Source organism: Rutidosis leptorrhynchoides, unplaced genomic scaffold, assembly GCF_046630445.1.
Source record: "Rutidosis leptorrhynchoides isolate AG116_Rl617_1_P2 unplaced genomic scaffold, CSIRO_AGI_Rlap_v1 contig621, whole genome shotgun sequence".
NCBI classification, from domain to species: domain Eukaryota; kingdom Viridiplantae; phylum Streptophyta; class Magnoliopsida; order Asterales; family Asteraceae; genus Rutidosis; species Rutidosis leptorrhynchoides.
This window is the reverse complement of record NW_027266842.1, coordinates 25,779-41,183: the sequence shown is the minus strand read 5'-3', so window position 1 is coordinate 41,183 and position 15,405 is coordinate 25,779. Positions and strand designations below refer to the sequence as shown.

Sequence of the window (15,405 nt, the reverse complement as noted above, 5' to 3'; positions counted from 1 at the left end):
CATTCTACTGGAGCTCGACTGGAAAACAGAAATCTTCCGAGGAGAGCCATGCGTGGGCGTATTGTCAACAACCTTGCATACATGTAATCGAATATTAAAAATTCATTCAGGATGCATAACATTTTTGTACTTGTATAACTTTCTTCTATTGAATTTCAATGAAAGAATTAGTAACCCATACAAACAAAAATGGGAAGATTCAGTAGCCTAGCTTTACAATACAGGTACAGAGATTGACATAGGTACTACTGAGACATCACCAGAAACAAAACTTGAATCTCTATTGGGATTCGAGTTTCCGGCAAATGCATACCCAACACCCAATCCACCAAAATGCAAGGCTGCAGCATTTTCACATCTCTGAAACACTCTAGCGAGTGAGGCTGCCTTTCTCCGTGCTCTCTTTGTGCCAGTAAACAGAAGCATTTGAAGTAAACCCGCCAATGCCGGTGCCTTAATCACTCTTTCCGTCGCGGCTGCCCCACCACTTCGACATAGCTCGAGCAACGCTGCGACGGCATTCTCTTTTCCTCTTGGGGTTCCACACCGCATCATCGCTATTAGACCAGCGACTGCCGTTTCCTCTCTCGCAACTGCTACGGCTCCGGTCGGTTGCCTAACAACAAAGGCTAATGCACCGGCAGCTTCCTCCGAAACTCCCTCAAATCCTAAGGCCTCAACTAGAGCTGTTACAGCACCGGCCTCGATCATTCTTGCACAATTTTCAGTATGAGTAGACAGATTAAACAAGGCCGTCACGGCGTCCTTCTTTCCTCTCGAGGTACCGACTCTCAAAAGCCCTGCTAGAGCCTCCACAGCTCCATCCTCGTCAGCGATCTCCTTTTTATAGTCATGGACCGCTGAGAGACTGAAAAGTGTAGCTGCAGCATTTTCTCTTGCCTCCGTTGTCAAACCAAACCTTAAAACTTCAACAATCGATCCTAAACATCCATCCTCCTTCATAATTCTACTTTTGTTTTTGTCATAGATCGATAAATTAAGCATTGCTGTAACAGAATTCTCCTGTGCGACTGGATTAGAAGACAATAGCAAGTTATGGAGATGCGGTATGGCCCCAGCTTCAGCAATGTAAGCTCGGTTTTCTTTCCCTGTTTTCGCCAAAAGACGAATTTCACGAGCAGCCACGGTTTTTGCACCTGGAGATCCGTGAGCAAGCTGTTGGATTAGAAGTAATGAAGTGGCTCGATTTGCTTCGATAGCAGCTTTGCTAGACGAAGGTGCACTAGAGGCTTCGGTGTTCTCTGGAGGATCATAGGGAATCCCATGAGCTGAGCACCACTGCATGATCAGATTCCTTAAAGCTCGATTAGGGACGACTCGGCTGTGGATCAGCATTTGTCCTGTCTTGGGACAAGTACAGTGTCCTTCATCCATCCATCTTGAAATAGAACTCCGATCATAAGTTTGGCCAGTTGAAATTATAACAGGGTCTCTCATTAGCTCCCATGAAATCGGACAACAGAAGTCCTTTGGAATTGTCAGAAACGTATCGGCAATTTCCTGATTAATGAAACCTTTTCTTATCTTCCTCTGATTTCCAATCCCAATATCCACTTCATCTTCTTCCTCAAACCCGAAGAGCAAAAATCTGGAATATCGCGTTAGTGCTAGAAAACCATTAAGAACAGACGCTGTTGGCTCAACATCTCCCTCGTGATTAATGATTTGCTCCTCCAAATACTCAATCTCAGCTCTACAACTCTCAGAATCACGAATCTCCAATCTCTCCACAAAGAACAACCTCAACTCCACCGAATTTGGTATCCTCCCATTCTCAAACTCATGAAGAAATGAAAACAACTGGATTCTCAACAGATCATCGCCTTTATCAACGTACAATTTTGCCTTCCTGGCATGTCTTTGCAATAGCTGAATTTGTTCCATGACATCCTCACTTAATTGGACATCATTAACAGGAAAAACATCTAAAAGGGTCGAAATCTCTTGATTCAAATCATGAAAATGACCAGATATTGAATGGTTTTGGAGCAGAAGCCATAATTTACTCGATTGCGTGCAGTAATCAATCAATATCTTGGAGCGATAAAGCAGTAAGTAACATTCCTTGAAACATAAAAGGGCTGTTGAAGGAATATTATGGCATGTACAATCGGTTTCCATCAAATAATCAAACAAGATAACCAACACCTCAATCTTCCGAATCAAAGACCTAGAATTTTTCCTCTGGAACAGTATCGTCTTACCTGAAAAACACGAGATCAATTCTCTCGAAACTGATGCGAGCGTCTGTAAAAGGGCGACGTCCGACAAGTCAACAGGAGCCAGAAACGCCTCCAACGACGGCGACCTCCGTCGTCTTAACGATGAGAAAATCGCTGCAGATGCCATGACAATTAAAATGGACCCGAATCAGATCTGCAGATTTCAAACACAACCCAAATCAAAAGATGATGTTTTTTTTTCCTTTAGTCCTTCTCCTGGGTCGTCTCCTTTTTTTCTTAATCAATCAATTGAATCCAAACTAATTGATTTTGATTCATATAGAACAGAAGAGAAATACAAAGGCGCGTTTTTTATGGGAAATAGGCAGTGAAATTTCGTTTGTGTGTGTTTATGAAGAAGAAAGAAATTCAATGGAGGTTTTGGTCGACAATTGACTTTGATGTAAAAATAAAATAAAATTAAAGCTTGCTTTGACGAATATTCAAAATGGTGAGAATCTTCTCGTCCATTCATTTCTCTTACTCAGTCACTGTAACTCATTTGTACGTTTTTAACATTACGATAGATAAGCCTTTTTTCTTTCTTTCTTTCTTCTGTAAAAAAAAAAAGCAGAAGTCAACGCGCTCTGGTTGTCATCTGTCGCCGTTTGTTTTTTTGTTCATACGTGTTTATCCCTTTGTCACCTGCTTCTTCTAACCTCATTAAACCCTTCTTAAAAAATTGAAAACCGTGTTAATCTTTAATTAAAACTTTAATTTGGTGGATGATTCCTTTTTCATCGATAAGTAGAGGGGTTCGAACCGTTACAGTTTTCTATACTCTTCTTGTGATAACTAAAAGCTTAAAAATAAACCAATATTGAGAGACCACGTGGCTTCTTAATCAGTAGTAAGAAAGAAGTGACTTCATGCTACTGCTGAATGCTTAAAGTCAAGGTGATAGGTACAATACATACTGTATATGCAAACAAAAGAACTGAAGGACAACATACGCAATTGCATGAAAAGTAGTATTGTAAAAAACAGAATAAGGGAAGTACATGTACGAATTTGGGATGTGAAAATAGCACGCTTCAAAAACCCAGGGTATTTTCTGTCCCCGGTATGATGAACGAGAAATGCTAAATGTATACCAAAAATTACAACTATTCAGTTTCAATAATGTTTTTTTCTTTAAGATTTTCAATGATGTTTTCGATTCCTTTTACTTCAAAATAATAATAATAATAATCAAAATAATAATAATAATAATCATCGATACATTAATATTTTCATAAAATTAATAAATTTATTTACTTTCAAAATCAAATTTTATGTTAATCATGATGTAATCTAATGATTAATGTGTTTGTCTCTTACAAGAGATTATGGATTCGACTTTTAGGAAGTGGATTTTGGGTGGGTAGATTGTATATTAGTTATATCAAAAAAATCAAATTTTATATATAATTATATATTAATAAATTAATAATAATTTTGTTTTCTTAATAAATTTTTATAAAATCTTAAAGATATCGTGAATGTATCGTATAAAACTATTTCGGTCCGACATCCAGAAGTCCAAGCGAGATGGGATGAAAAATTGAAGATTTATGCTAAAAAAGTCAATTGATCTTAAAAGGGCCATAACTTTTGACTCGGTTGTCATAATCGCTATTACAATACATTTTCGAAAAATTCTCGAGAAATTTCGTTGGTCAACTATCCCAGATAAAGTTCGTTAAGGGGTCTCGGTCGAGTCGTTGTTTACTTTCATGGACTTAGAAGTGCATTTAGTATTTTTTTTCCCCCTTTTTTTCCTATTTTGGATCTATCTTATCTTATATAGACAAAAATAAGACTTTTCAATTTGTTTAAATTATAAATTCAATTGCAAGTTTTATTGTCAAATCAAAATTCGACACATAACGTTTTATTAATGAGTAGTAATTTGATACGTGTATTTTATAACTTTCAGTGTAATTAGATTTCACAAGTTACAATTTTAAGTTAATGATATTATTTATTTTCCCTATTCTATTTAGAAAATCAAAACACAATAAAAATATAATGAATCCTAATAAAATTCTACCAATTACTTATTTCTAATCATATGAGATTTCATTAATATTTAAGATGTTGATCAAATTGCATATATATATATATATATCTTATAGACAATAGGAAAAACTTTTCAATTTGTTTCAATTGCAAATCTTATTGTCAAATTAAAATCGGACACATGGTGTTTTATTGATGAATAGAAATTTGACACATGTATTTTAGAACTTTGAGAACATAATGATTCCTAATAAAATTCTACCAATTAATTTTTTCTAATATAATAATTTTATTCCTAATCAATTCACTATCTATTATTTAAAAAACTAATTCTAATAAAATTATAATACACCATATATTTTTTTCTTAATTGTCTTACTAAACAATTTTTCTTAATTAAAAAAATTCTTTATATTTTTTTCCTTATTCCTAATTAAAACGGCCACATTTTTTTCCCTATTCAAATGGGTATATTATTAAAAAAATTATTCCTAATCAAATTATAATATATATTATTTTTTCAATTTTTTTATTAAACTATTATTCCTAATAAAAATTCGCTATGCTTTTTTTATTCTTAATTAAAACGGGGATATCTTATTTTTCAAACACTACGAACAACTAAATTGATTAGATGCAATTATAAATCTTATTATAAAATCAAATTTTGATATATAATTTTTTTCTTTTTTCTATGTTTATTATTTTTGAAAACAGAATAGATTTTTAATTGGATCGTAGATTTTAAAATAAAATCAAAATAATTATAATTAATATAAGGATTTTTCTATATAATGAAACTTTGCACCAGTTAAGAGTCCAAATATAGAAATATTTCAAATAGATTAGTTATAAAAGATAAATACTTACTCACTCCTAACCATACTAGTTAACTAAATAATTAATTTTGTTTTTAAATCCTCTCTAAATAATTCTTTTTTATTTAGATTTTTAAATTAATTTAATTATCTCCTCCCACATTTTAGCTCTTATCTTACGTTTAAATTAAACTAGCAATTTTTTTCTTTATTCAAGCCCAGAAAACACTATGATTTGATTTCTGGTAGTTTTTTTCCTTGTTAAGTAGTACTTAGATAAGTTAATTAAAAGATTTATCTCTCTAATTTATCTCTCCATTTTCATTCTAGCTTTTCGATAAGTAGTAAATGGGTATATTAGTGTGCAGTCACGTCGTTAACATTTTATTTCTTCTATAAACTATCGCTGGCAATTGTTTATAATTATTGGGAATGAAAAACTATCTGTTCTTAAACCTTCATCAATAAATTGGGTAATTTGGCTGGGTATGATAAATAAGAATTGCAGGTCCCATTATTACGTATGAGAGTAAAGATTTGGGGGGAGATATAATTTGTTAATTTTGATTTATTATATATATATGTATATATATTTAGAGAGAATGGATTTAATTTATTTAAATTTTCTAAAAGAAACAATGAGTGAACATTTTTTAAAGTTAACTAATGTGATTAATAGTGAGTTAATATATTTTTATATTTAGTCTTAATGAGTGTAATGTTGCACTCTATAGAAAAATTATTGATATAAAATTAAAATAATTTTTTTTGATATGATATCTGACATAAATTTAATATTGTTTAATATAAATAGTTATTATATAATTTTTTATATGATATATTTAAATTATTAATTTGTAAATGTACGGACTTTTCGTCCAGCGGACATTTTGTCCAACGGACGGGCCACTGACTTGTTTAAACTATTATCGTTGTTTTATTTGGATATCTTCTAATTAATAAAAATCATGTCGAGATTTTCTGATCTGTTTTCTAAAATTTCTGGCCTCGAAACTCGTCATACGCTATTTCGACTGCTCTATGTCGGTATTAATTTGAAGGGTTCACCTTTATATCCTCACCAATGGATGGTAAAAATATCATTGACACTATTGTTACAAGCTCGCATATAATAAACGTATGTTATTTATCTTGGAAGACGGAGATGGTTGCGATTGATGGCCGAGAAAATCATGGATTGTGTAACATTATTGTTTGTAGTAGACTAGCTAGTCGTTGGTGGTGGCTCGTGCATCGATCTTAATTATATAAGGTTAGATGAGGGAGAAGTGAAAAATTGGAATCATGATTGTACATATATACGACACTCAAACATATGATCATTGGTAGAGAGCCATATATAGTTCTTGAAGCTCCCTTTGTCTCACCAAAAGTACCCCCACAACGTGCTCCACGAGCAATTTATTTCTGTTCTAATTCCTAAAAGCCAAAGAAATGGATATTCATATAACTACGATTGTATATAGTAAAGGTTCGTTAAGTTCAAATCTTTTTTATGTCTTCTTGCTCCTGATCTCGTGTGGAAATTGCTGGCTAATTTGATTATTCACAATAACCTCAAAATGGACAAGAGTTATGTCAGCATGGATGGGAATGAGAACTCATATAGGTATATACGTCGAAACACAAACCGACTCAAGTTTGCTAACATCTTTAGGCCCTTATACTTTATTAAATTATAGTATTAAGTGTTTATCTTGTTTATACATATAACTTTAGTGCTTATAGCTAGGTTTGGGAAGGAGAGTTAGCCAACATTTATTCGAATCTTATCGGTCACTCAAATTTAATTAACGGGTTACTATTGATCGATATTCTTCACTATATTTCAATAGATTCAATATATAAATTGAGATGCTTCATTAATATCGAATGACCACTTTATTGAGTAACGATGTATGAATCTAAATAAACCAAACTTTATTAAAATCAAAGTAAAATACTTAATTTATACAACCCACATTATAGAAATTGCTAATAAAGATGACTTTTCTTGCTTTTTTTTTTAATAATTTTTCTTGCTTCTTTGATCAACACTTCCAACTATGAATATAAAATATTATCATGAACCCCAGAAGAAGGCAAATGCTAAATACATTTGATTTGACTTTTCCGCCATTGTTGACAATATGTGATTGATGACGACCTTGTTTGAAGGAGACAAATGTGTTTTGCCGTAGTGAAAAATCGAGACTTTTTTAAGGACTTCGAGTGTGCTTACTTACTTGTTGCTTCTGATCTTATTCATGAATATATGTCGATTTTATTCGTGTAATTCACATGACTATTGAAGAATAACTAAAACTACAGTTACAATGCTGTATATAATAATGTGATGTTATAGAAAATAAAAAAGGATGGTTAATCTTGCGGAGAAAAAAAACTTAGTGACCTAAATACTGAATTGGAATAATTAAGGGACCATACAGTCATTCCAGAAAACAAAAAGAAAGAGCCACGTTAGAAAAACGACATCGTTTAATCTGGATCCCTCGCCAGTCACCAGAATCTGTGTTGTTTATAAAAAGAACAAAGCTGCATATGCTTCAAAGCTCTCGACTTGGCTGCGTCTCTGCAAAAACCCTAATTCATACTTGATCAGACAGAGAGCAGCCGAACAGCTCAAAAGCTAACGTGTGAACTCTTTCTGAATCGACTTACAGCACTTTTCGAAGCTCGATCGAGGTATAGCTAAGCTTCCATTCTCTAAATTACTGAAAGCATTTCATTTGTTTTTATTCAGGTTATTTGTTTTAGAAGCTGTTCGTGGGGGATGTTGATGCTTGATTTTAACGATGGTAGCTCTCAGTGTCAAAATAAATGTTAACATTGTTTTTTAATCGTCGGTTAGTTTCGATCGCGTGTTTGTTGAATTTCAGTTTATCCTGTGCTGTAAATTGGTTGATTTTGATGGTATTATTTCAATAAGCTTCAACTTTCTGTCAATGTTGCTGAAATGAGAAATTATTAAGTATTATGGGTTGCTTTTACTCTGAGGTGTACTATGTTGGAACTTAGAATCTGCATTGATAGTGTCGGACTGTGTTTATTTAAGATGTGGTATAGTACAGCTTTAAGGTAAAATCTGGAGAACTTCCCAGTTCTCATCTCATAGTAGAGTTCGGCATTTTATTTTATTTTATCTTTGTACGTTGATTGTGCGCTTGTGTCTATTTGTTGCTTCAAAATACTGGCAGATATTGGCAGTTAGGCTGCCATGATCTGATTACCTTGTAATGTGTAGATTATCAGCAACTTTTATGCTAATAAAGTCATCTTCTTCTTATGTGCCAGTTCTGTTCTAGCGACTTGAATTTGTATTTAGCTTTTGGATGCTGGCTCGCTCTTCTTCCATTTGTCATTTGTGGCCTGCATAGGAAATCATGACAGTCCACCCAAGACTTCGACTTATTGCCTACTCACAAGAAGTTGCAAATGGAATGCCAATTTTTGTTTCTTCTAATTGCTCTCCTGTCAAGGCAATGAAATACGAACCAGCTGGGCATGCTTTCCATTCTGTTGCCCTTAAACTCCTTGGTTGTGAGAAGGAACACGTGAAGCCAGAAGAGCAGAAAATGGACACTGAGAAAGATCAGACATTTATGGCATCATCAGAGTCATATAGTAGTAGCAAAAGTAAAAAGAAATCTGGTGATGGCAGTGACCAACAAGATCACTATGCCTTGTTGGGTTTGGGCCATTTACGCTACCTTGCCACTGAAGAACAGATAAGAAAAAGCTATCGTGAAACTGCTTTGAAGTATCATCCGGACAAACAGGCTGCTCTTCTTCTTGCTGAAGGAACTGAAGCTGCAAAACAAGCAAAGAAGGATGATATCGAGAGCCACTTTAAGGCTATCCAAGAGGCTTATGAGGTTTTGATGGATCCATTAAAGAGAAGGGTATATGACTCCACAGATGAGTTCGATGATGAAATTCCAACTGATTGTAAACCGCAAGATTTCTTTAAGGTTTTCGGTCCGGCTTTCTTGAGGAATGGACGGTGGTCGGTTACCCAACCAGTCCCCTTTTTAGGTGAGGAGAATACTCCAATCAAAGAGGTCGACGATTTTTATGATTTTTGGTACAGCTTCAAAAGCTGGAGAGAATTCCCCCATGACGAAGAGTTTGACCTTGAGGAAGCCGAGTCTCGAGACCATAAAAGGTGGATGGAGCGGCAAAATGCAAAACTTAGTGAAAAGGCAAGGAAAGAAGAATATGTTCGTCTACGTACTCTTGTGGATAATGCCTACAAAAGGGACCCTAGAATACAGAGGAGAAAGGAAGAGGAGAAAGCTGAGAAAAAAAGGAAAAAGGAATCGAGATTCCTAGCAAAAAGGCTCCAAGAGGAAGAAGCCGCTAGGGCAGCTGAAGAAGAAAAACGCCATAAAGAGGAGGAGGAAAAACGAGCTGCAGAAGCTGCTTCCCAGCAAAAGAAGATAAGAGAGAAAGAGAAGAAACTTTTACGAAAAGAGAGGGCTAGGCTCAGAAATCTTTCTGCGAAGCTTCTGTCTGAACGTTTGCTTGGTCTATCCAATGACGATGTGGAAACCCTTTGCATGTCACTTGATATCAATCAGCTGAAGAATTTATGTGACAAGATGGAGAAGTATGAAGATGAAGTTTTAGAGCAAGCAAAAATCCTCAGAAATGCACAAGGAAACGGCTACATACCCGAGGATGATCAGAAGCAAAATCAGCCGAATGGGTCTGTGCAGGTGAATGGAAGTCTCTCGTTAAGCTCTTTCGAGAAGAAAGAAAAACCATGGGTTAAAGAAGAGATTGAGCTGTTGAAAAAAGGAGTGCAGAAATATCCAAAGGGAACGGCTCAAAGATGGGAGGTTATATCAGAGTTCATAGGTACTGGAAGATCAGTGGACGAAATCCTGAAAGCTACCAAAACCGTTCTCCTCCAGAAACCTGACACTAACAAAGCTTTTGATTCCTTTCTCGAGAAGAGAAAACCTGGCCCCACCATTGCCTCTCCACTTTCAACAAGAGAAGAAGTTGCCAGTGTAACAAGTACCAAGGATTCTGAAACCTCTGATGATGTCACTCTGCCTAACTCTGAGTTGTCGGACGATTCTTCAAATGGCCCGAGTCTTTCAAATGGCCTGAGTCTGAACGTGAACAATACCGTTGCTACAGAAGCTGTTCCAAATTCTGAACAAGATGTTTGGTCTGCCGTGCAAGAAAAAGCTCTGGTTCAGGCCCTGAAAACTTTCCCTAAAGAAGCTAATCAGCGTTGGGAGAGAGTTGCTGCTGCTGTTCCTGGAAAAACAATGAGCCAGTGCAAGAAGAAGTTTGCCTTGCTCAAGGAAAGCTTTAGGACCAAGAAAAATGCACCTTAATGGTGCTTACAAAGTGTTATTCCATTCTTTTTTGTCACTTTGATGGGAAAAGTCCCCGATGAGGTTATCATTACTCTGCTTATTTTTGTTTTATGCCATCATGGTGTCACACAGGTAGTAATTTTTGTAGAGAGGAGCTAGCTACATCTGAGATAGTATTAGCTTTGCTGCGGCTGTCAGAAATTGGAAAATTTTCCCTTTTATATTCTGTTAATGCTTTATGGTACTTTTTAAGTTTATATCATCGAACATCTAGAATATTCTCATTATACTTTTAGTGTTTGAAAGATATATACTTTAGTTTTACCGGGCATCTAATCTTATATGATTGGAATTTATCATCTTATATGATTCGAGTTCTCAAAGCTCAAACTCGCTTGTGCTTTCTTCTCTAAAAGGTTTTCAGACGTTGTTGACACCTGATCGTGATCGGTCCTTGTACTAGTCTCTTGAAGCGATCCATTGACATGGTTTAAGGACAAAAATGTTAAACCCTCCTCCCTGAAAAGTTCACTATTGCCATTGGCATCCTTTTGTCACATTCAGCACGCTCAACTTTCCGGAATGTTCGAGAAGCCTCCGGAATGCTCGAGATAGGTCCGGAATGTGGTAGAACCGACTAGATCTAACCGGAACCTACAAGAAGACTCCGCATCATGCTAGAATTCTCCGGACAGATCCACACACTTGTAGAAGACTCCTGCACGTTCTAGAGCTTCTAGACACTCTAGAACTCTCTTGTACATACTCTAAAATGCTCTTGTATAGAAATCTCTAGAATAGTTGTAGCCTACATAAAAGGATAAACCCCTCATTTATAAGACACAAGTTTTGAGAGCAATACAAAGCATTTTCGTAGCTCAAGCATTTCTCTACATTCTAAGTCATTTTTCAAGCTTTTAAGCATTTCTAAAGCTTCCGCGAAGGGTCTAAAGGCTGACTAAGCTTCCGAGGGGCAAAATTAGCTAAGTGCCGCGCATACTTAGTGGAGTAAACTCTAAGTACGTGACACTTTCTCAGCTGCTGGTGGTATTTTCAAACTGGTAAGCTATCCACAATCCTACAGCTCGGAAAATTTCTCAACAAGCCTACTAGTCGATAAGATATCAACAAGGCTACAGCTCGGAAATATTCTCAACAAGCCTACAAGACAGTAAACTTTCAACAAGCCTACATGTCGGTAAAAGCTCTTAACGAGATTGGAGTGTACAATGAATAAGGTCAACGGCAAGATGCACGACAATGCTAAAATATTCTAGGGCAGAATTTGGGAAGGCGGAAACAAATTCACTTGTGTTTTTTGCGTTTTTTGGAATATTTTGCGGAGTCCCGAAATTCTGCCCTACTTTAAATTTTTACACATCGACCCCAAACTCCTGATGCGATCATTTCGACCGAGAATATGAATATCGCGCGAAATTGACAGCGTTTATCAGACGAAATTGACAGCGTTTAAGGACCAAAATGTTAAAAATACAAACTAGGACAGAATTTGTATAGGCCGTATCGAATTCATTTCCAAGTTTCTCAAATTCTGCCCTACTTTAAATGTAATATTTGGACCCCCCCTAACAACTGACGCGACCAGTTAAATCCATAATTTTAGCATTTGGACCCCCAAACTTCTGACGCGATCAGTTACATCCATAATATCAACTTTGTATCTGTATCTATTACGTAGTTATCGCACCAAATATACAGAGTTTAAAGACCAAAGTGTTAAAAAATAAACTAGGAGAATTGATAAATTCCACACTTTAAAAATCAAAACTGTAAAATTCGGTTCAGAGACGGAAATTACTTCGCCATAATACTTGAAATAGCTCGTTAAACAAGTATATGAAAATCAAATTCCAAACAAATAAAAGTAGAGTAAATTCAGAAAGAAAGGGAAAAAGTGGCTATTTAATGTTGGACCGTCTTAAACCCACTCACCACTCAGTATGTAGCTCCGTCCCGGCCCGAACCGAGTCCCCATCATTGAATAGCATTAAAATTTGAGGATGCCATCTGCTTATAGTCAGCACTCAAATCATCACCGAGCAGATTCACCATTGCATCAGCCTGATCTTTCACATTGCCAGAACCCTGTTGTTTCAGCCAGTCCGAATCAAGTAACACATCAGGGCGCGTGACATCCAACCGAGGGGGAGTTTCTTTGCCTCTTTCCGGTGTCCATGCCCGATCAGAATTCACATTGCACCCTACATCATTACACTCAGATCAGTTCACTTCATCCTGATATTGAAAAATGTCAAACAAACGAAGAGGTTGTGCACTAATGTGGAGAATTAAAATGAGTTCATCTGGCCATCACAAGAAAGACTCGAGATTTCATCACAATTCGAAAATCATTAATGAATCTAAACAAGCATGGATGGATCAGATATCATGTAAAAGATGATGCATATCTGTTTTAACCACCACAAAATGGGAATAATAAAACTTGGAATAATATACTCTGTGTCATGGATAGAGATTAGCTAGATACCAACCATTTAATGTCTCAGAATGAAGCGGTTCATCCAAGGAACTTCCACTGGCACTGACTGGAGTGCACTCATTAAAAAGTGATGTTGCTGAATGGCCCAATGGAGGAAGATGGTGGTCCCCATACTCGTCCCATTCAGTCTCACAAACGTTACTGTCGGTTACATCACCAGGAGTTGCACTGGATGAATTCGAACTCTTGTCATAATTATTCTTCGAGTTAATTTGTTTAGCCTCGTGAATCAAGGCATCCAGTAAACCACTATTACAAGGCGAAAGACAATCCGAGTCACCGGTTCCAGTCAGCGGCGACTGGATGAAACCATCAATTGGCTCGAGCAGAGGTGGTGGGGAAGACAATGTGCCCCAGCTACCTAAATTGGTTTCTGGATATTGGAGTGAAGGGAGCTCCAACTTCACAGCCTCTGAAATAGGCTTAGAAGCAGAGAAATTGATATCATTCAGAAGGGTACTATTATTATCAGTACCCTCAGTTACACCGAATGACTCTTGATTTACATTAGTCGGATCAGGCTCAGGTGGAAAAGACAAATCGAACAACTGAGCAATCTTGTCCGAAGTGTCGTCGTGAAACTGGTCAAATGAGGGAAATTCATATTTGACACCGCCACAATAATTTGAGAATAAGGTTGCCGATTCTCTGGGACGCTTTTGACGAGGATGCACAGGTGGCACAATAAAGCTCCCGTATTGAGAACCTAATCCTTTCATGAGCAAGGTGCTAGAAGACATATCAGGAAGTTCAGGGACATAAGGTGGTAAGACACTTTGATTCGTGTTAAGATTGGAAAATACTACTTCAGGTATCTCAAAACTATTCCCTTGCATGTGATCATGGTGACCTTTTTCCGGACTAGAAAGTCCACTCATGCATTGCCCACTTTGACTCTCTTGCAAAACTTGGAGTTGGAGAGTCACTTCGGGAGGGTAAAGGAGCATACCAGTACGTTGGATTCTCTTTATTCGTGTATTCCAATAATTCTTTATCTCATTATCTGTACGACCTGGTAACTACGAAAGAGATAGCAAAGAACTCCAATAAATTTTACGTATACCATAAGTATTACCTGCAGCAGAGTAATTCAAATTCTATTTTAGAAAACAACAAACTTACATGTGTAGCCATGCGAGCCCATTTATTTCCCAGCTTAGCATGAAGTTCTATGATCTTGTTTTCTTCATCTTGAGTAAAGGCTCCTTTCTTCAGATTTGGCCTCAGGTGATTCGCCCACCTGAGTCGGCAACTTTTGCCACACCTGAAGAGGCCTGAATGCTTTTGAACAGCATTCCAGTTACCTTCCCCATGCTTCTTCACGTACTCGATTAAAATCGCATCTTCAGCTGACGTCCATGGTCCTTTCTTTAGAACAATTCCTCCGTCGGATCCTCCACTACTGCAGCCATCCATCATTGGCGACCCAGTCTGATCCTTAGAGAACACGCTGTCCTCGCTCTCACTGGTCACGCGACCCATCTCTTAGAAACCGACACTCTAGTCCCCTGACCAACAATGGACAACCATTCAACTGAAATCCTGAAATGGGTTAAAAAAAAAAGAACACCAACAAAAATTACAAATAATAAAATAGAATAAAATGAAAAGGTGTTTTGTACAATTGTGAACTACTAGTAGATACAACCAGTTACAGAAGAGGCTAAATTATATATATGTACAAACTACAACCCTGTAAGCCTGTAACCACTAATTTGATAAACGGTATGCAGGAACCAGCTAATCACACATGATCTGGATTACTATTACAGATAATATCAGCAGTTAAGAACGAAAAAGACACTTCTAAAAATATGAGTAAAATAAAACAGTCTCCAAACCAGTTGAATCATTTCCCTCTCCATAAGGAAACAAATCCATTAAACTAAACTTGACGCCAACAGAGCATTTATGGGTAATAGGATCGACTATAGTATGAACTATATAGCAAGGCCGATTGATCTAATTTTTCCATCTAATTAAATTAAATTCCTTAAGCAAACTGCAAGTTCACAAATACATTGCCATTTAAGGCAGAATCAGTTCCCATCACTTATTAAAACACGAGAGCTTAACAAAAATGAGAAAACAATAATGATAGTCCTACTCTTTTTCGCAATAGTTACCGAATCTAAACAAGCCCAGCTCACGAAAACCTCAAAAAGGAAAATCAAATAGAGTTAATGCGAAAACAACAAACAAATTACCTGGATCAGACAGAGATGAAGTGAAGGAAACGTGCAGAGAAACGAATCGAACCTTCAGGTGTTGTGCTCCAAGGAGCCAACGATCGTGAAAAGGCTCAGAATTACAGACCTGGAATAAACAATCCGAATAAAAATAGATGAATGCATTTGATCTAGCGCCGATCGAATAAGAGCTGGAAGCGACCGAAGAGGAGTAGAGAATATAAAAAACACAAACCCTAGTTTTCCAAAAAATGAATATCCCCCCCGCCCCAAAATAAT

At 36.6% G+C, this 15,405-nt stretch overlaps 3 protein-coding genes across 3 annotated transcripts; 1 reads left to right on the top strand and 2 right to left on the bottom strand.

The window, feature by feature from the left end:
• Nucleotides 1–213: 213 nt before the first annotated feature.
• On the bottom strand, nucleotides 214–2,370 carry LOC139884916 (U-box domain-containing protein 17). Its single transcript, XM_071868883.1, has one exon. The coding sequence runs from the start codon at nucleotides 2,368–2,370 to the stop codon at nucleotides 214–216; it is 2,157 nt and encodes a 718-aa protein (XP_071724984.1).
• Nucleotides 2,371–8,466: 6,096 nt separating this feature from the next.
• LOC139884915 (uncharacterized) lies at nucleotides 8,467–10,434 on the top strand. The gene has a single exon (XM_071868882.1). The coding sequence runs from the start codon at nucleotides 8,467–8,469 to the stop codon at nucleotides 10,432–10,434; it is 1,968 nt and encodes a 655-aa protein (XP_071724983.1).
• A 1,977-nt stretch (nucleotides 10,435–12,411) lies between these two features.
• Nucleotides 12,412–14,419, bottom strand: LOC139884914 (transcription factor MYB33-like). The gene is made up of 3 exons (XM_071868881.1): nucleotides 14,060–14,419; nucleotides 12,930–13,956; nucleotides 12,412–12,638 (listed from the first exon to the last, which is right to left on the bottom strand). Exons 1-3 carry the CDS (start codon nucleotides 14,417–14,419, stop codon nucleotides 12,412–12,414), a joined length of 1,614 nt encoding a protein of 537 aa, XP_071724982.1.
• Nucleotides 14,420–15,405: the final 986 nt, after the last annotated feature.